This window comes from Ursus americanus, chromosome 25 (assembly GCF_024610735.1).
Source record: "Ursus americanus isolate L20-20 chromosome 25, mUrsAme1.1.p, whole genome shotgun sequence".
Taxonomy (NCBI): Eukaryota; Metazoa; Chordata; class Mammalia; order Carnivora; family Ursidae; genus Ursus; species Ursus americanus.
The window spans coordinates 33920738-33941105 of NC_142151.1; the positions used below are offsets into that span (position 1 = coordinate 33920738).

A 20368-nucleotide genomic window follows, 5' to 3' on the forward strand; every position below is an offset into this window, starting at 1 on the left:
GCGCTGTGCCCATTATCAGCTCTGCCTGAAGACTGGGACATTGTAAGCTGGCCTCGGCTCTCCGCGGACAAAATTTGAAAGAAAATAAATTGCAGAGCCGCGAATGAGGCCAAGGGTGTGTGTGTGGGGGGGTGTCACTGAGGTGGCGTCTATTAGCGTCAATACGGCGGAGTCAGGGGACCCATCCAGAGCCTGAAAACTTCAAGCCAAACAAACTCTGGGATCCCAAGCCCCCATCTTTCTCTTCCCCTCCGAAAGCCACGGCCACTGCCGTGTGTGTGAGGGAAACCGTCTCAGGGGTAGCCCGGGGAGACGGGGCTTCGGAGAAAGTGGACTCGGATTTGCTCCCCCTTCTCCCCCTGCCGACTATGGGCTTTGCCCTGGAGCGCTTCGCCGAAGCGGTGGACCCGGATTTCAAGTGCAAGCTGTGCTGCCAGGTGCTGGAGGAGCCCCTGTGCACGCCGTGCGGACACGTCTTCTGCGCCAGCTGCCTGCTGCCCTGGGTGGCTCGGCGGCGCCGGTGCCCGTTGCAGTGCCAGCCCCTGGCGCCGGGCAAGCTGTACCGGGTGCCGCCTCTGCGCAGCCTCATCCAGAAGCTGCGCATCCAGTGCGACTACCGCGCCCGCGGCTGCGGCCGCTGGGTCCGGCTGCACGAGCTGGCGGCGCACGTCGAGCGCTGCGCCTTCCGCCCTGCCCGCCGCCCGCGGCGGGACGGCGTCTCGGGGCCGGGCGGCCGCGGCGGCGTGGACGTGTTCGCGCGGGGGGGCTGCGGAACCGCGCCGGGGCCCCGCCAGGGCGGGGGCGCGCGCGGGGGGCCGCCGGGCGTCCGCGGCGGGAGCGGGCGGGGGCCCGGGCCGCTAGTCCTCTACTGGAGTCGGCGCGAGAAGGCGCTGCTAGCGCAGCTCTGGGCGCTGCAGGGCGAGGTGCAGCTCACGGCCCGCAGGTACCAGGAGAAGTTCGCCCAGTACATGGCTCACGTCCGCAACTTCGCCAGAGACCTGGGCGGCGGCCACGGCCCGGTAAGCGCAGAGGGATCGGGCACCTGGGGACTGTTTGGGGTGGAAAGAGGACCGCTTTTTTCTGGTACTCTGAGATTCCTTTAGAGGTGACATCCTTCCTTACCGTGAGGTGGGAAGCATCCGCCCGCCCTGACCATACTGCATACACTATTAGTACCTTCTGGATGGATCAGTATTGCATTTGAGAAGGATTGTCCCCTTTCCACTTATATTAGGATTGGAACGAATTAAACAAATTCAATTCCAGCTTTTCGATGGGGAAAGAAGAATTAGGAAAACTCACTTTCACACCCGACCCTTGTTCCCCATCTTTCACTCTCCTGCCCTACCCTCTCTGCCATTTTTTTGTACCTTTGGCCTGTGCCTAAAGCCAATCAGAAAAGGAAAGCCAGGAAGTGAGGACTTCCCCGACCCTGCCTCCCCTCTGCTGCTGCCCCAGCATCCCTGTGGCCTTGTCAGTCACACACCTTTAGCTCTGAATGACTTAGTTTTCCTGCCAAACTACCCATGTCGGCCACCTTCTACTCAGTGCAGGGGCTATCAGGGATGTGAGAAACCAGGAAAACCTTGAGTTGAGAGATTAACAGATGGGATTTCTTAGACCTGCAGAGTTTTCATTACCCTGACCTTCCCTAAAGAGTCCTTCGCTGCCTTGAGATTTCATCATTGGTGGAGTGTGTGTGTGTGTCTGTGTGTGTGTTGGGGGGGGTGGTTTGGGGAACCAAATCTGAGAGCAGCCACATCCATCTGCGGTCAGACAGCCCTGGGCAGCGGCTGTTTCCCTTCTTTGTCGAAGCTGTTGGCCCCGAAATGTGCTGGTGGACTGCCCGCTTTCAGATTGAGTAAACAAGCCTCTTTGCAGCACCCCGTGTGAAGAGGCTTGTTTATAAAGCTGTTACTTCTCTTCTGGAGGACTTCTGCAAAGTGTTTGACATTGTTGGTTGCTGCCATGGTGAGCAGGGATTTAGCAGAACTTGCACTCCATTCAAGGAGCTGTTTTCATTCTTCAGCGTCCTGGGGAGGAGCAACACACGATGATTCCCGTTTGGGACTGCTTTGCACTGCCTCCAACCCAGGCATTGAGTTTAGAAGCTTCTGTCCTTGAATCTAAAAACAAAACAAAACAACAACAACAACAAAACCCCCCAACAAACAAACAAAAACAAAAACAACTGAAGTGTGAGGGACTAAAATGTTTCTACTTTGATAAAGGGAAGCACAATGCTTATTGAAGACTGGATGCTATCCCTGATTCTTCCTGTATCCTATTTAGAGCCAGGTAAATTTACAAAATGGGAAGACTCAGAGAGAAGCTCAGAAATGTGCTCTGTATTACCAGGTCTTGTTTCAAGGTTGTAGGGAAGCCATTGTTGATGGAAAGTAACAGCATCTGGAATTATGTGACAGAGAAGTCCATGCAACAAGTCAAGCTATGATTCTGAGAAGTGAGGAAAAACTGCCCATGGTTTGCAGACTGTCAGAAGGTTTCTCTGTGCTCCTCAGAAGTGTTTTTCCACTACCAGTAGGGGCTGCTGCGGGCACTGCTTGGGAAAAGCTCCTGGGAAGAGGTGGTGATGGTGATAGCAGTGGTGATGGTGCTTATAGAGTTTTACCATGAATTGCCAAATGTAATTTCCTAGGACAGTTAATAATACCCATAACCATGAATAAACCTTACCTAGTCTGGTGCTATTTCATTTTGTATTTAAATTGTTCTTTATTAATAAACAGATTGTAGATATAATTCCCATTTGTTTTACTATTATCTGGCTGCCAGAAGAAGAAATACAGACTATTTTACTTAACACAAATCCTTTCTTTTTAAAATTCTGTGGGAATTATGCAAAAACGAATTAGAATACCATTGAAAATTAGGATTACTGTAACCTAGATCCTGCATTACAATAACAATCCAAATATTACTGTTGAAAGAATTTTCTCAATAGCTCACTATTACTTCAATCCTTCAAGATTTTCCAAAGTGAAATTTTTATATAAAATAATTCTGAGATTCTTTATTTTACTCTACTATAAAAAAAAATAAAGATACCTGTAGAGTTACCAGAAATCTGTTTTAAATTACAATGAAGCCAGAATTAGATACTCTTTTAGAATAAAAGATAGATTGATGTGTGAAAACATAAAACCCTTTAGACATTTTTGAAAATTATTTTTTCTCACAAGCACTTTTTTTTAAATTCGTATATTCAAACTAAATTTAGGAAGAAATTAACCTTCTCCCAAATTCAACCATCCTTAATTTTAAGGTTTTCTTCTTTTCAAATGTTAATTTATTGACGGTTTTTTTTTTAAAGGTTTGTGGTAGCATCTATTTTTTCTCTTCTGTTCTCTTCTGTTCTCTTCTCTTCATTCTTACCTAGTTATTTTATCCCTTTTCTTCTAGGATGGAGAACATAAACCATTCACCATCGTGTTAGAAAGAGAAAATGACACGTTGGGATTCAACATTATAGGAGGTCGACCAAATCAGGTAACCTACCTTGTTCATGCATAACTCACTCTTTGATTATAAAATAATAGAAGACAGCTTTCATTTCTAGATTTTGAATAAGCTAAACAAGTGGTTTAATCTTTAAAATCATGCTTATGATCAAATATCAGATTCCTTAATGCAAATATTCCAGTACATACCCACATTTTTTTGAGAAAACAAAACAAAAAACCCAGCAACTAACAAACTTGTTCCTCTCTGCTACTTTAGAAAAAAAGAGAGTATGTTTCATAGTTTATTTACATTGGGTAGCCCCATTGGTAAACTTCACAATAATGTATATAGGCAATTTCTACTTGATAATATTAGGTAACTGGATTGCCTGATTATACCTTCTACTTATTAAGTCAGCTCGTCAGTTTTCAGAGGCTAACACAGACCAGGCATTTTATAATGCATGTTGATCGATGAAATAAACAGTTAAAATAAGTTGAAATAAGGGATCATTGTTTTCACAGTTATATAAGAAATGCCATGTTAAAGGAAGATAGTTGATTTGAAATATTGTTGGTTCAATATTTTCAAATCCTTTTTTTTTTTTTTTAAAGATTTTATTTTTATTTATTTGACAGAGATAGAGACAGCCAGCGAGAGAGGGAACACAAGCAGGGGGAGTGGGAGAGGAAGAAGCAGGCTCATAGCGGAGGAGCCTGATGTGGGGCTCGATCCCAGAACGCCAGGACCACGCCCTGAGCCGAAGGCAGACGCTTAACCGCCGTGCCACCCAGGCGCCCCTCAAATCTTTTTTTTAAGTGAATGAATAATATTGTCTATATTGATGCCAATTGTTTTCAAGATGCATGAGTTATAAACTTAAACCAGATACTGTAGTCGAAAAGTTCTTTTATATCCTTCGAATACTACATCAACTTAATTTTCACCATAACTAGGAAAAGGTGGTAAAGTTTAAGAAAAAAAAAAAGCATGTTCTTTAATTTTTTTTATAAGCTGCCATGAAATTCTTGCATCCTGCATTGCACATGTTGTCCAAGGAAACTGTCTTAGAGTTGTTGGCCATATGCTATGTTTAGGTCAGGATGGCAATGACGTTATTTCCCCCTTACTGTTTAGTATTTCAAAAACCTAGCAACTAATGACTGCTGTGCTTCTGTTTCTAGAACAGTCCCCATATATTATGAAAAGATAAACGTCTTTTCATCATATCTTTTTGTTTTTTCTTCCCCTAAGGAATATTTTTATAAAATGCCACTTACGTGGTTGACATTTAGATGACACTGGACATTTTTAAGAGGCTCTTCAGATTCACGTTAAGGAAGGCTAATTAAGGAGAAATAACTTTATTTAAACCGCCGTGAAGTAAAATGACATGTAAAATTATTATTATAGTATGTTGGGCATTTTACCTAGATAAGTTTTGCAACATAATTGTTTTCCTGTGACTGGCTGAAGTGTCCTATTTATATGTTATATGGTTGAGGTTTAACTAATCATTAGGCTCATTGCACCTGGAAATGTGTAACAATTAGCCTTAAAAGGGTTCTCTTGCAGTTAGAGTTGATCTTTTGGGATTTTACACTTGAGCAAGCTCCTACTCTCCCCTGTGAATACAGTCAGAGCTATATTTCCAAATCTGTCACATCACTGGCTCAATTATATTTTCAAAACTGTGGCCACATCTCAAACCAAATATATAAGTGAGGCTGGATATGCCTTTTGTTTTCTTGTAACCTTTTTTAACTGCTACATCTCTTGAGAAGTAAGAGGTTTTATAAATAATACTTCGAAGCCAGTCAATATCACCTTGTACATACCCTTTCCTCATAGCTTTTTATGTATACTCAAAAACGTGAAGTAAATGGATAATCTTGTCAGAGATGTTGGACTCATTCATTAAAGCTGCCATCTTGATTAATGACTATTTGGTATTAAGTAATTTAAAATTCAGTGCCAAATCCCCAGCTCAGAGAGGGAGTTACATGTTTAGGGAGGATTGACAATGTTACATTTACTAAATTGTCCATTAACCAACTAAAATTTTGTTTACATCTTTCTTAATGCTAAGGTTATATTTTTTATAGAATAATAAGGAAGAAACATCAGCAGAAGGAATTTATGTTTCAAAAATTTTGGAAAATGGACCTGCTGACAGAGCAGATGGCCTGGAAATTCATGACAAAATCATTGAGGTAAGACAATAATAGAACACCAATATGAGCCATGGAAGAAATATTTGGGCATTTGAAATTTCCAAACTTATTGTTTTACCTTGGTGTGGTACTTATTAGAGTATTAACTAGAGAATGTATCTATCTAGAGTATGTATCTAATCTATATCAATTATTAGATCTTAAGATAAAGAATAAATCACCTGAAGTTTCCAAATGTGTTAATGAGTATCTCTGTTTTAATGAACTGCTATCCCTGTAAACTATGAAGATAGTTGTGTGATTATTAAGGAATTAATTTTATATTATATTTCAAAAGATGATAAATCTCTGCTAAAGAACATTCTTGATGAGGAAATGTTACTGTCTTTGAACTTGTGATTAGTATGTTTTATAGAGAGTTTGAAATTATTTATACAGTACCTTTTACCATTCCTTAGTTTAATATGGTTATCTTGTTCATGTGTTTTTCCATGGGGAAAAAAATAGAAGCAGATTTTTTTTTTCCTGTTGTGAAAACCTGGTGGGAACTCTTCATTTTCTCTATTGTGCATTGTAGCTATATTGTTATATTGGGGGTTGACAAAGTAAATATAGATAAGTTAGTGAAATCTGGGCTGTGATAATGGAATTTTAGGTCACTGCCATTTACCACCAAAGTGCTTTTGAAATTTTAACTGGTTGAGATAGTATTATCTGGTGTTACTAAAAATGATTAGATTACTTTTATCAGTGTAATTATTTCCAATGTATTAGTAAAGGCGTAATAGGATTTTGGAAGGTTTATTGGACTCTACTATTTTGGAAGTATTTTGTTTATTCTAAATTATATAATCACTAGTGCTGTCTTTCTGAATATCTATATAAAATATCAGGTTGGAGATTTTTTTTTCCTATTAAACTTTGAGTAAAGTTTTAGATATTCATTCATCTGTGAATTAAAAAAAGTTGAATTTTGGATAATTTGACCTTGGATAAGAGTAAAGAATGCAGAAGAGCCAATAGCGTTTTTGTTTCGAAAAAAACTCATAACATTTAGAAATTAGCTGACTAGGGACTTTGGGGAAGGGCGAGGAGATGCTGTTTGGCTGAAAAACTGGGTTTTATCTGAAGAGGTTTCTTGTATGAAGATTTTCTCCTTCCAGTTGTATAGCCAAGAAAGTACAGACCTACTTTCACTGATGCTATCCAGTTTGTCTTGACAGTTTGCCCAGTGGAAATATTTACATGCTGCAGTTTGTGTAGTTAAAAATTTTCTATTTCTACTTGTGTTTGGGCGATATGATTTAAATGGCAACGTAATTTAAACAACAAAAAATTATCCTCCCTACTATCTGCCTTATCTCTCAAACATTTTGATCTTTCCAGTTAAATGGAAAATGAATGCCTACATTTGATCCTCTTAGAAAGGCAAATGGAACTGAATAGATATATTCAGTTAGCACACACATATACACACACAGAAATACATAATGGAGTTTTAAAAACAATTTATTCTAGCTAGGTTACAACGTTATGTATGTGTCATTAATGTTGCATCAAAAAGGAGGAAGAATTTGTTTTTTATATTGTGATATAGCACTTTTCTTAAAAATGCATTTTTTTTAATGTGAAGAGATAATTTGATAAAAGCTGTGGTTGATAAATTGAATGCATCTAGACATCTAGCTAATACTATTGCCAATATATGTCAAAATAACCTTATTTAAATTGTATAGGGAGCAAAGATCAACCATGTAAAACTAAATTATAATTTATAACTAGCTGCAGTATTATTATTTCACCTTGACATGCATGTATTATCAGTTAACGATGAGCTTGAAATTTGTCTCAATGATAGAAATTTATCAGTATATCTTTTATGCTAGGGTACATTGTAATAGGCATATTTTTGTTATACTTCTCTAAGGGATTCATGTGAACACATTGCAATTGAAAATGAGTTAGGTATGCATATTTTTGGAATGTTGTCTGTTAAATAGCATGAGATATTTTAAAAGGAATATTATTAGAAATCTCTCATATTCAGTTGTTCAATGATGCCATCAGCTTTTAAAGTGAATAGTTATATATGTGTGTGTGTGCTCAGTGATTTGTTTATTGAACTAATTTGATGCGATGTTTTTTTTTTTTAATTTTTGAACTTGAAATGGCTATGCTGGTTTATAACTGGTGCAGCAAATAAATTTGTTAGCAGTATACAGTACACAGTAGTTCATATATTATTAAACTATCCATGTGAGCTAATTGCCACAGTCTGACACATTAGTAAATGCTTTGAATTCTGTGATATGTGACTGGAATAAACAAGAGAAACTGTCAGACAATTCTTTTTTTTTTTTTTTCACTTATAGTCAAGATATGCTAAAAATATTTTGTCTAGTTAATTGCTTAAAGCACACATTACAACAGGTTTATGAGTCGTTCTTATAAAATACAAAAATTTTCTTAAGTCATTCATTTGGAGGAGAAGGTAGATATGTTAAAGGTCTGGTTCTGTTGATAATTAAAGAGATTTTACGAATTCTAATAAAAAATTAGATTTATTTACCAAAGTTTAACAAAAGCCAACAGCTCTAAAAGTATTATTTTTAAAATAGTCTGCATTCCACTGATGCTGGTCAAATTCAAAAGTCATAAAAGAAAAAATCATAGTCATAAATCCGTGTCCTAGTTTTCACATAATACAAAGAAAATTCATTTTTGGAGTCAGTCTGCTTGAGCAAAATTATGTTTAGTAGTTTCTAGATGTTTACACATCCATATTAGTTAAAATACTTTTGGTGTATATTCAGAAAAGAAATCCGTTGTGTTATTGGAGTTATGGTATTAGGTGTCAGAGTATCACTGGAGACTAGAAAGGCAGGAGACATTGTTAAAGGCATTTTGAAACATGGCAAAAGTTCACATAGACCAGGAATTCACCAGAGTATACGTCCAAATAAAAGCATCTTTTGCATCTGTTTTACACCCTTTCCAGACTCAAAGGAACCACAGAAGAGTCTCGATACCATCAGAGGCTTGGGCACAATTCCGTAAGAGGGTGGCAGCATTACTGTGATTATCATAATGTTAGGGTGCCTGTGGGGTATGTGGGAGTTGAGAATCATAGTTCACTGCCGTTGTCAGCAGTTAGTCCTCTGTTACTATTCCTGTGATGCTGATAGCAGGCGGTACAACCTGAACCCCAGAGTGGGAAAGTGAATAGAAGGGTGGAGAGTCATTGACGGCTCTTTGTTCCCATTTTCTTCTCCCCACCCTTCCCCCACCCCCCAGCGCCTAGCCAGTGCTGGGTGACAGGAAAGTCCACCCTTCTAGCTTCTGGAGACCAGGGAGTAGGGGTGGAGGTCTGTGAAGTCTATGGGAAGAACAGTTTGGAGCAGAAAGCAGAATTTTCTGTAGAGTCTATATGAAAGTCTCTTCTATTTATGTAGCTCGAAATTCATAATAGCATGCAGCACACAAGGCATATTCATTTACTTTAGAAACAGTTCCCACATTGAACAATGTCAGTGTCACGCTTTCTGCAAAGTGCTGAGTGTAGTACTAGCCATGACTCAACAGGACTTGACCATTCCCACCTGCCAGCTACATGATCTTTTAGTTCTGTAATGTAAAATCTTTTGCATTTTCCAGCACTGTGCTGCTAGAGTAAAAATCTTTGATGGTTATCATGTTTATTTGCCGAAGTCTCTGCACAGTTCATTTATAGGTGTTAACACAGGAAATGTAAATGCAGATCGGAGCTAAACATTTAGGAATGCTGTTGAATTGAGTCTACGATGTGCTACCCCTGCGTGTGCTTGATGGCACAGTGGGACTTACTACCTCATAAAGCGGCCGTGCTAATTTATGTATGCTTAGGAGGCATTCACAGGTTTTGTAGGTCACTTGTAAATCTGGTGGGCAATTAGGGCTTTGATAAATTGCTGTTTAATTTGAAGATGTCACTGAACTTTTCAATAACATATTATCCCACATTTTTGAAGTGTTTTTTAACTGTCCAAATAACATTGATTGATTGTCTGAAAGAGTTAGGAAAGAACTGAAAGCAATCATGTTAGTGCAATGAAGAACTGTAATTGTAAAGCAATATGTAAGTGCAAGTAAAGTATTTGTAATCATGATTAAATGCTACTTAAATTGACTGCAGTTTTATTTTGATATAGTTTTCATTATGTAATTGTATCTTTTAACATATCTTGAAAAGTATGGTGCTGCAGTGGGAGAGCATGAATCCTGGAATCTAGGAAATCTGGTTAGAATTCCTGTCCTGCCTCTTAAACGTGTGTGACCTTGAGCAAGCCACTTGTACCTCAGTTTCTATGCCATTCGTGTTTACTGTGCATGCAAAGTGCCTAACACAAGGCAGGTTCTCAGAACAAAATAGTATGAGCCTGATGTGTCTCTCAGCTTATGCAAGTAGTTTACTCTCCAGAACACAGAGACAGTGGGGTCAGGGCTGTTTTCCTTTCTTGGAGAATCTAGGTCACTCTCCCCAACTTCTAGTCATTCCCATTTCTATAGATACAAGCATTTGGATGAGTAAATGTAGGAAGTTTGAACTCCTATGTTTTCACATATTCATAAGGACACTTGGATGCAAGAAGGGCTGTGGGGATGACTTTGTAACTATGCACTTATGACTTAATCATTCAACAAATATTTATTAATTGCCTATATGTGCCAGGCAGCATCTCTGTATTATGGAACTAAATAGCAATAAGAGCCATTCTCTGCCCCCAAGTAGCTTGTGGTATACAGGCCCCATTTTCTGCCTATACACGGCAAAGCAGGCCTTCATGGGAAGCTGTTTCTTCAGTGGTTACGAACTTAAATGGACATCACCAGCATATCTTAGTGGAATGACATTGTGGGTTTGTCCTAGTTTTCCTGTTCTCCCAGGAGTAAATTCATTTTAGGAAATCATGACGTCGGATTAGTAAAGTAATAGAATCTGAGTGTAAGTCAGCATTGTAGTTTCAGGAAGGAGCGTGGGCTTTGAACTGGGGTCTTGGCCTTGAATTGATACTAGGTTATCTCGGAAAGATTTTTCAAACTTTCTTTTTCTCAGTTTCTTTCCTGTAACTATCAGGGTAAAAATAGCTAGTCCCTCACATCTTCTGTATTGATGATCATAGCATTTTGCCATTCTACTAAATTTCCGTTATTAATAAGTATTGTTTTATTTTAATTTACAAGGAAAAAGCTGGAAATGTCTTTATACCATCAAGCTTTATTGTGTTAAACATTATTTTATCTATTTTAAATCTATAAGGTATGAGGTTGAGTTTGAGGGATTTTTTTTTTTTTTTTTTTTGAGTGCTCAGCTTCTGAGTAAGGAAACAGGACCACTGTGCATGTGGGGTCCCTGTCAGAAGGTCTGGCGGTGGTTCCCATTCTCCTCATCATTCTGTACTACAGAAAACCTCATCGGAGCACCCATAACATTATTTTTTTGTTAAGGTAAAACACATACATACAATGTTGTATTAGTTTCAGGTGTACAACATAATGATTCAATATTTGTGTATATTGCAAAATGACCACCATGATAAATGTCACTGGCATCATCATCATACATGGCTACAGAATTTTTTTTCTCTTATGATGAGAACTTTTGAGATCTGGTCTCTTAGCAGCTTTCAGATATGCAATACAGTATTATTAACTGTAGTTACCATGCAGTTCATTACATCCCTATGACTTATTTATTTTATAACTAGAAGTTTATACCTTTTGACTCCTTTCAACCATTTGCCCCAATCTCTGGCCACCACCAATCTGTTCTCTGTAGCTATGAGCTTGTTTTCTTTGTTTTTGAGAATTATACAGTATTTGTCTTGCTCTGTCTCACTCATTTCACTTAGCACAATGCCGTCAGGGTCCATCCATGTTGTTGCACATGGCAAGATTTCATATTTTTTTTTGTGGCTGAGTAATAATCCACTGTGTGTGTGTATGCATCATATACATGAGTATTACAATTTCTTTATCCATTCATCCATTGATGAGACTTAGGTTGTTTTTATATCTTGGCTATTGTAGATAATGCTGCAGTGAAGATGGGGGTGCATGTATGTTTTGAGTTAGTATTTTCATTTTCTTCAGATAAATACCCAGAAATGGAATTGCTGGATCATATAGTAGTTCTATTTTTAATTTTTTGAGGATCCTCCATATGGTTTTCCATAGTAGCTATAGCACCAATTTATATTCCCATCAGCAGTGCACAAGGGTTCCCCTTTCTCCACAATCTCAACAGCATGTGATCTCTTATCTTTTTGATAACAGCCATTCTAACAGGTGTGAGATGTGATCTCATTGTAGTTTGACATTGCATTTCCCTGGTGATTCGTGATTTCGAGCATCTTTTCATGTACCTGTTAGTTATTTGTATGTCTTTTTTGAAAAATCCAAAAGGCCTGTTCCTATCTCCTGCCCATTTTTAATCCAATTGTTTATTTTTCATTGTTATTGAGTTTTATGAGTTCTTTATATATTTTGGATATTAACCCCTTACAGATATGATTTGCCAATATTTTCTCCCATTCCATAGGTTGCCTTTTCATTTTGTTGATGGTTTCCTCTGCTGTGCAGAAGCTTGTTGGTTTGCTGTAATTCCACTTTTTTATTTTTGCTTTTGTTGCCATTGCTTTTGCTATCAAATCCAAAAAATTATTGTCAAGAGAAAAGTCATGGAAATTACCACCTGTGTTTTCTTCTAGGAGTATTATGGTTTCAGGTCTAATGTTCAAGCTTTTAATCTACTCTCAGGTAATTTTTATGTATGGTATAAAAAGAATGGTCCAATTTCATTCTTTTGCATATGGCTGTCCAGATTTCCCAGCACCATTTATTGAAGAGAATTTTTATCCCCATTAGGTATTCTTGGATCTTTTCTCTTAATTGACCATGTATGCATGGGTTTATTTTTAGGCTCTCTATTCCATTCCATTGATCTATTTGTCTGTTTTTATGTCAGTACCATTCTGTTTTGATTACTATAGCTTTGTAATATAGTTTGAAATCAGGGACTGTGATGCCTCCAGCTTTGTTCCTCTTCTCAAGATTGCTTTGGCTGTTCAGGGTCTTTTACCATTCCATACAAATTTTAGGAGTGATTTTTGTTATTTCTGTGAAAAATGCCATTGGAATTTTTGATAAAGATGGTATTGAATCTGTAGACTGCTTTGTGTAGTGTGGACATTTTAGCAATATTCTTCCAATTCATGGACACAGAATATCTTTCCATTTATTTGTATCTTTAATTTTTTAATTAATGTTTTATAGTTTTCAGTGCTTGGGTCTTCTGCTTCCTTGGTTAAGTTTATTCCTAAGTATTTTATTCTTTTTGATGCAGTTGTAAGTGGGATTGTTTGGTTGATTTCTTTTTCTGACAGTTTGTTATTAGTATATAGAAACACAACAGATTTCTCTGTATTGATTTAGTATCTTGCAACTTTATTGCATTCATTCATTAATTCTAACAGTTTTTTGGTGGAGTCTTAAGGGTTTTCTATATGTAATATGCCATCTGCAAATAGTGACAGTTGTATTTCTTTCTTTCTAATTTGGATGACTTTAATTCTTTTTCTTGCCTACTTGCTCTGCTAGGACTTCCAATGCTAAAATAAAAGTTGAATAAAAGTGATGAAAATGGGGATTCTGTCTTGTTCCTTAGCTTAGAGGAGAAGTTTTCAGCCTTCACCACTGAGTGTGATATAAGCTGTGGGTTGTCATATATGACCTTTATTTGTTGAGGTATGTTTTCTCTGTATCCACTTTGTTGGGTTTTTATCATCAATGGATATTGAATTTTATCAAATGCTTTTTCTGCACCTATTGAGATAATCAGATATTTAACTTCCATTTTATAAATATATATCACATTGTTTGATTTGTGGATATTGAACTATCTTTGCATTCCTAGAATAAACCCCATTTTATCATGGTGTGTGATTCTTTTAACGTATTGTTGTATTCAGTTTGCTAATATTTTGTTGAGGATTTTTTGCATCTATTTTCATCAGAAATAATTTTTTTTTTGTTTTTTGTTTGTTTTGGTTTTTTTTTTTTGGTTTTGTTGTTGCTGTTGTTGATGATGTTCTTGTTTGGTTTTTGGTATCAGTGTAATGCTGGCTATGTGAAATGAGTTTGAAAGTGCTTCCTGGTCTTCTGTTTTTGGAAGAGTTTGAGAAGGATTGGTATTCTTATCTGAATGTTTGGTAGAATTCACCAGTGAAACTGTGTGGTCCTGGGCTTTTGTTTGTTGGCAGGCTTTTGATTACTGATTCAGTCTCCTTACTAGTAATTAGGCTTGTTCACTTATTCCTTTTCTTCATGATGCAGTCTTGGAAGCTTGTCTGTTTTTAGGAATTTATTCATTTCTTTTAGGTTATCCAATTTGCCAATTTGCATATAATTGTTTATAGTAGTCTCATAATCTTTTGTATATCTTTTGTGTCTTTTGTAATGTCTCCTTTTTCATTTCTGATTTTATTTAAGTTGTCCCTCTTTTTTTTTCTTTGTGAGTCTAGCTAAAGGTTTGTCAGTTTTGTTTATCCTTTCAAAAAATCAGCCCTTGATTTCATTGATCTTTTCTGTTGTCTTTTTGGTTTCTATTTCATCTATTTATGCTCTGATCTTTGTTATTTCCTTCCTTCTACTAACTTCAGGATTTGTTTGTTCCTCTTTTTCTAGTTCTTTGAGATGTAAAGTTAAGATGTTATTTGAGATTTTCCTTGTTTCTTGAAGTAGGCATTTATCCTATGAACTTCCCTCTTAGAACTGCTTTTGCTGTATTTCATAAGTTTTGTTATGTTGTATTTGCTTTTTCATTTATCTCAATGTATTTTTTGATTTCTCCATTGACCCATTGGTTGTTCAGTAGCAACCTACTTAATCTCTACATATTTTTGAATTTTCCAGCTTTTTTCTTATAATTGATTTCTAGTTTCATACAATTTTGGTTAGAATCATGCTTGATGAATTCAATCTTATTAATTTTTTTTAAGACTTATTTTGTGACCTAATATATGATCTATGCTGGAGAATGTTTCATGTGCATTTGAGAAGAATTTGTATCCTGTTGCTTTTGGATGGAATATTCTATATGTATCTAGTAAGTCTGTCTTATCTAATATGTCATTTTAGGCCAATGTTTTCTTATTGATTTGCTGTCTGAATGTTGTATCCATTGTTGTTAGTGGGGTATTACAGTCCCCCATTATTATTGTATGGCTATCTATTTCTCTTTTTAGGTCTGTTACTATTTGCTTTACATACTTAATATTTAGATGCTCTTTTGTTGGGTGCATAAATATTTATAGATGTTATATGGTCTGTTTGGATTAACCCCTTTATCATTATGTAAACCTTTCTTATCTCAGTCTTTGTTTTAGAGTCCATTTTGTCTGAGTATAGCTACATCAGCTTTTTAGTTTGGGTTTGGTTTGGTTTCCATTCGCAAGGAATATCTTTTCTATTCCTTCACTTTCAGTCTGTGTACGTCCTTACATCTGAAGTGACTCTCTTATAGGCAGCATATAGATAGGTCTTTTTTGTTTTGTTCTGTTTTGTTTTTTGTTTGTTTGTTTGTTGTAAGCCATTCGACCACTCTTTGTCTTTTGATTGGAGAATTTATTTACATTTAAAGTAATTACATATAGGTATATATTTATTGCCATTTTGTTCATTGTTTTCTGGCTGTTTTTGTAGTTCCTCTGTTCCTTTCTTGCTTTTTCTTCTGTGGTTTGATGACTTTCTTTAGTGGTATGCTTACTATCTTTTGTGTATCTTCTATAGGCTTTTGCTTTGTTGTTACCATGAAGCTTATATGTAACAACGTATGTTTGTAACAGTCTATTTCAAGTTGATAATAGCTTAAGTTTAAATGGATTATAAAGCTTTACATTTTAATCCCCCCCCTAAAAACTCTTTTAGTTTTTGCTTACCTGGAAAACTCATTTTCCTTCAATTCTGAAGAGTAATTTTGCTGGGTAGAGTATTCTTGTTTGGAAGGTTTTTTTCTCTTAGCACTTTAAATCTATTGTTCCACTGCCCTCTGGCCTGCAATGTTTTTGTTGAAAACTCTGCTCATTTTATGGGGCTTTCCTTTATACGTAACAGATTTTTTCCCACTGCTTTTAAGATTCCCTCTTTATCTTTTTTTTTTTTTAAATCGGCTTCATGCCCAGTGTGGAACCCAACACGGGGTTTGAACTCACAACCCTGAGATCAAGACCTGAGCTGGGATTGAGAGTCAGACACTTAAGTGACTGAGCCACACAACTGTCCCAAGATTCTCTCTTTAACTTTTTTTTTTAAAGATTTTATTTATTTTATTTATTTATGTGACAGAGAGAGAGACAGCCAGTAAGAGAGGGAACACAAGCAGGGGGGGTGGGAGAGGAAGAAGCAGGCTCCCAGCAGGGAGTCCGATGTGGGATGTGGGGCTCAATCCCAGGACTCCGGGATCAAGCCCTGAGCCAAAGGCAGACACTTAACGACTGAGCCACCCAGGCACCCCTAACTTTAACTTTTGACACTGTGGTTATAATATGTCTTGGTGTAGGTCTCTTTTGGTCTCTCCGGACTTCCTGGGTCTGGAAGTCTCTTTCTTTCTCTGGGTTAGGGATGTTTCCAGCCATTATTTCTTCAAATAAATTTTCTACCCCTTTCTCTCTCTCTTCTCCTTCTGGGACCCCTATAATATGAATGTTGGTCCACTTGATACTGTCCTATAAGCCTGGAAAGCTATCTTCACTTTTTTTTTTCCCTATCTTTTTTCTTTTTGCTGCTCTGATTGGATGAGTTCCACAGCATCTTCACTGATCCTTTCTTCTTTTTCATCTAGTCTACTATGGAACACCTCTGATAATTTTTCAGTTCAGTTAATGTATTCTTCTATTGTGTGACTTCTGTTTGTTTTGTTTTTTTTTTTTTTTTACATTGTCTTTCTCTTTGTTTAAGTTTTCCTTGTGTTCATTGATTCTTTTCCCAAGTTTGGTGAACATCTTTATGACCATTACTTTGAACTCTTTATTAGGTAAATTATCTAATTATCTCTGTTTCATTAAAGTTCCCCTCCCCACCCGAGATTTTATCTTATTCCTTATTTGGAACATATTTCTCTGTTTCATTTTCCTTGCTTCTGTATGTTGGTTTATATGTGTTAGTTGAAACAACTACTTCTCCCTGTCTTGAAGAGTCGTCTTTGTGTTGGAGATGAAACTTACTGTTCAACCTTGCCCTAGCTCTTGGTTGTCTCTTGAATCTTTGTGATTGTTTAAGTAGACTGTTTTATTTTTAATAGCTCTCAGTAGTTGAGTGTGTGCCAAGACCCATCAGTGTCCCAAAGGGAAGGATCTCAACACCTGGATTCGGCTGATTGGAAGACAATCACAGGCAGCAGCTTTTTAAGGATGTAAATATATATATTCCTGTGGTACCACAAGTGTAAATCTTGCTGGCCACTGGAACAGGAGCTCTAGAGGTGTTCTCTGCTGGCAGTTGCAAAAATCAGGGCTCCGGATGAGTGTGTAAATTACTTTCTGGGACATACTGATGAGTATCGTGAGGCAAATGGAGAGTGAAATTATGGCATCCCCTGGCCTACAGTCTCTGAGAGCACCTCTGTAACCTCTAGATGTATGCCAAATCTAAGCCTGTTCCTAAGACCAAAGCTCCAGGACTAGAAAGTCTTTTTCAGAAAGACTGTGGGTATGTTTCAGTCAGCTGTTTGTGCAGTGCCCTGGGAGTGGGAGTGGTAATCTGCCAAGAACTGCCCCTCCAATTGTTAAAGTCCCAAGGAGCCCATGAATGTAAGCAGCTCTGGCCTCCAGAGCCAGGCACTCAGGAGGTGGCAGCCACAGAAACCAAGTCACGAGACATAAAAACCAGGGCACCAGGTGTATATGGAAGCTTTTCTTCAGGAATGTGGCAGAGGGAGAGTACAAAGCTGGCATCCTCTGAAAGAAGAAAAAAGAAAGAGAGAATAAAGAAGGAAAAAAAAAGAAATAAGAAAAAAGAGAGAAATATGGTGCCTGCCAGCTTCAGCAAGGTAGAGGACCAGGGTGGAAGATGATACCTCCCTGTTAGAGCTTAAAAATGTCCCTCCCTCCCCCAGATGGGGAAAAATGTGGTGCCTGCTGGCTTTAGTGAGGCAGAGGGGGAGCAGGAAGATGGGACCCATCAGCCTTTAACCCAGGAAGTATCCCAGCCCACCCCCACCCCTCAGACCAACACATTAAAATTAACAAAGAAGTCTCTTTCACATGAAGCCTGGGCACTTTCCCAAGGGTGCTTCTGCACAGGGTCCTGGAGTGTGTGAGTCTGTGCGTGACCGCTTTCAGATTCATTTCTCAGTTTGCCGTAGCTTTGCAGGTCTCATGGGCGCAAGCCCCATTGGTCTTCAAAGCCAGGTGTTTGGGGGCTTTGTCTCTCAGGTGCCAGTCTTAAACATTGGGGTATCTGGTGTAGGGCACAAACCCCTCCTCAGGGAGAAGCTTTGGGTTTTGAGTTCCCTCCTGATTCTAGGTCAGTGCACTGGGATGAGAGGTAGGGATTACGGTGAGATTGTTTTTCAGCAGTTCCTATCTGCTTCCGTACCCTTTTCCTCTCCTTTACCCAATGTAATGGGATCACTGCCAGTTTTAGTTTTTTTCAGAGGAAATTATTCCATATATATCTGTAGTTTCAGTGTGTCTGTGGGAGGCGGTGAGTTTAGGATCTTTCTGCATTGCCATCCTGAACCAGAACTTCCCTGTAACATTATTGAGATTTATTTTAAAATGAGATTTTAAGTAAAATTTTGAAGTGGGCGATATGTCACTGTCTTTTGCCCTCCTTCACCCTCAATCATCCTGGTCATCTGCACCTTCTCTCTCATGGTCTTATTCCTTTGCAGCATTTGCCTTTTGGAAAGAATGTCTTTAAATTGGCTTTTACCAACAGATATTTGAATGATAAAGGGTTTCCACACTCAGGGCGGGGTATCTGAACTTTACCTGGAGGTAATGCCTTAAGGATTCTCAAGCATTTGTCATTTTCATCTTGAGCACAATAGCTTCTTGAGAGAACTTGCCCTTCACCCAGTCTCTACCATTTGCAGCTCAACTTTCCTGCTACTGTCAGGACTGTCATTATTTTGCTCCCTTGTTTAAGGTCCTTCATTAGCCTTCCGTTGGTAATAGGATAAAATCCAAATTTGTTAGGCAAAAATGGACCTTCAAAACCTTTTCTTTTAGGTTTTGTTTTTGTTTTTGTTTTCGCTTAGTCACATGAAACTCCCCCCCTTTCTTATTCCTTCTTTTCCTTTAACCTGGTGTTCTCACCCCTCCCCCACATCTCTTCTATAGCTGGCAAGTTCTGATATCCTCAGAAATCCTCCACTTCCTAAAGCCCTTCACAGTCCGTCCATCTGTAAATTTATCTCTGTGGCCAGTACATTTCTATACCTCTCACTTTCATAACATTTTTCATATGTTCTGCTATGTATTTATTCTCTTGTGTTTTTCTCCTCTCACAAATGTATGGGTTTCTTAAAAAAGTGGCTTTGGATTTTTTTGAACTTAATACCGCCAGCACCCTTCCTGCTGTCAGCATTGTGCCTGGCAAGCTACAGTCATTCTGTTAATTTTCTTTGAATCATGGAATGAACAAATGGATAGACCGTAAGCTCAAAATTTCAGGCATTATAGTCTAGATGCAAGGGTTTTCTAGGTGCCAGGAGGGCCGTCCCCAAAGGCTATCCCTGTTACAGCCTATTCCTTCTCTGAGTATTTATCTTTCGCAAGGTCAATCAGAAGTTGAAAGACTTAACTGCTTCTTAAGTTTCAAAATCTCTTAAGAACTGCTGATAACGGACTGAAACAATTGTATTTCTCTAGACTCTTTCTTCTATCCTGTAAATAAGAAAGAACCCAAGTCTACAACACAGTGTTTCAAATTTGATATATATAAGTGCTTGAATTGAATCTGAAGATGTGTGTTTGCCTTCACCCTAACACATATTTTTCATTATTGAACTTGAAGAACCCAGTAAAGCTGACTGTATTCACATGCCTGCCTGCAAAGCAGATTTGCAGAAAATGGCACTAGAGTGAACATGGAATTGAACAAAAACATGATTAACCACAGAGGAACTGAAAGATGAAAGATGTTTCCAATGTTTCTAAGCCTTGTAAATGGTTTGGTGAAAAGATAGAAGCTTCCTAGAGCACTGGAGAGTGGCTGGGGAGACTCTTTGAAGTTTTCATGGTGAGAGCTGCTTGGAATAATTAACAGTAGCCCCAGCTGTGAGGCATTCTGTGGAAGCTTAAGGAACAACTCACTAAGCTTATGCTTGGAACTTTTTGAGGCAAGTTTTAAAAGGTTGTGCTTTCATAGAATACATGCTGTTATATTCCTGGTAGATTCTGTTTTTTTGCAGACATGAACCATACATATACATCTACATTGTGATAGTTCACTGTGTATAGAAATGCAACTGATATTTGTATATTGATTTGGCATGGTGGAAATTGGGAGAGGTTCATGAAAGGATATAAACCTTCATCTATAAGATGATTAAGGTATGAGGATATAATCTAAAACATGGTAACTATAGTTGATAACATAATGTTTGATAATTGAAATTTTTTGAGAGTAGAACTTAAGCGTTCTCACTAAAATAACAAATAAGATGGAACAAGGGCCTTCCATATTTA

At 38.1% G+C, this 20368-nt stretch overlaps 1 protein-coding gene across 1 annotated transcript in view; it reads left to right on the top strand.

Annotated features, from left to right (window-relative positions):
- The first annotated feature begins 218 nt into the window (after window positions 1–218).
- The window catches only part of PDZRN4 (PDZ domain containing ring finger 4), a 346930-nt gene continuing 326780 nt past the window's right edge, over window positions 219–20368 (top strand). The window contains exons 1-3 of the mRNA XM_045801265.2: window positions 219–1019; window positions 3424–3510; window positions 5571–5678. Coding sequence (XP_045657221.2) covers window positions 369–1019; window positions 3424–3510; window positions 5571–5678 — 846 coding nt within the window. The 5' untranslated portion in view covers window positions 219–368. The remainder of the gene's footprint in view (window positions 1020–3423; window positions 3511–5570; window positions 5679–20368) is intronic.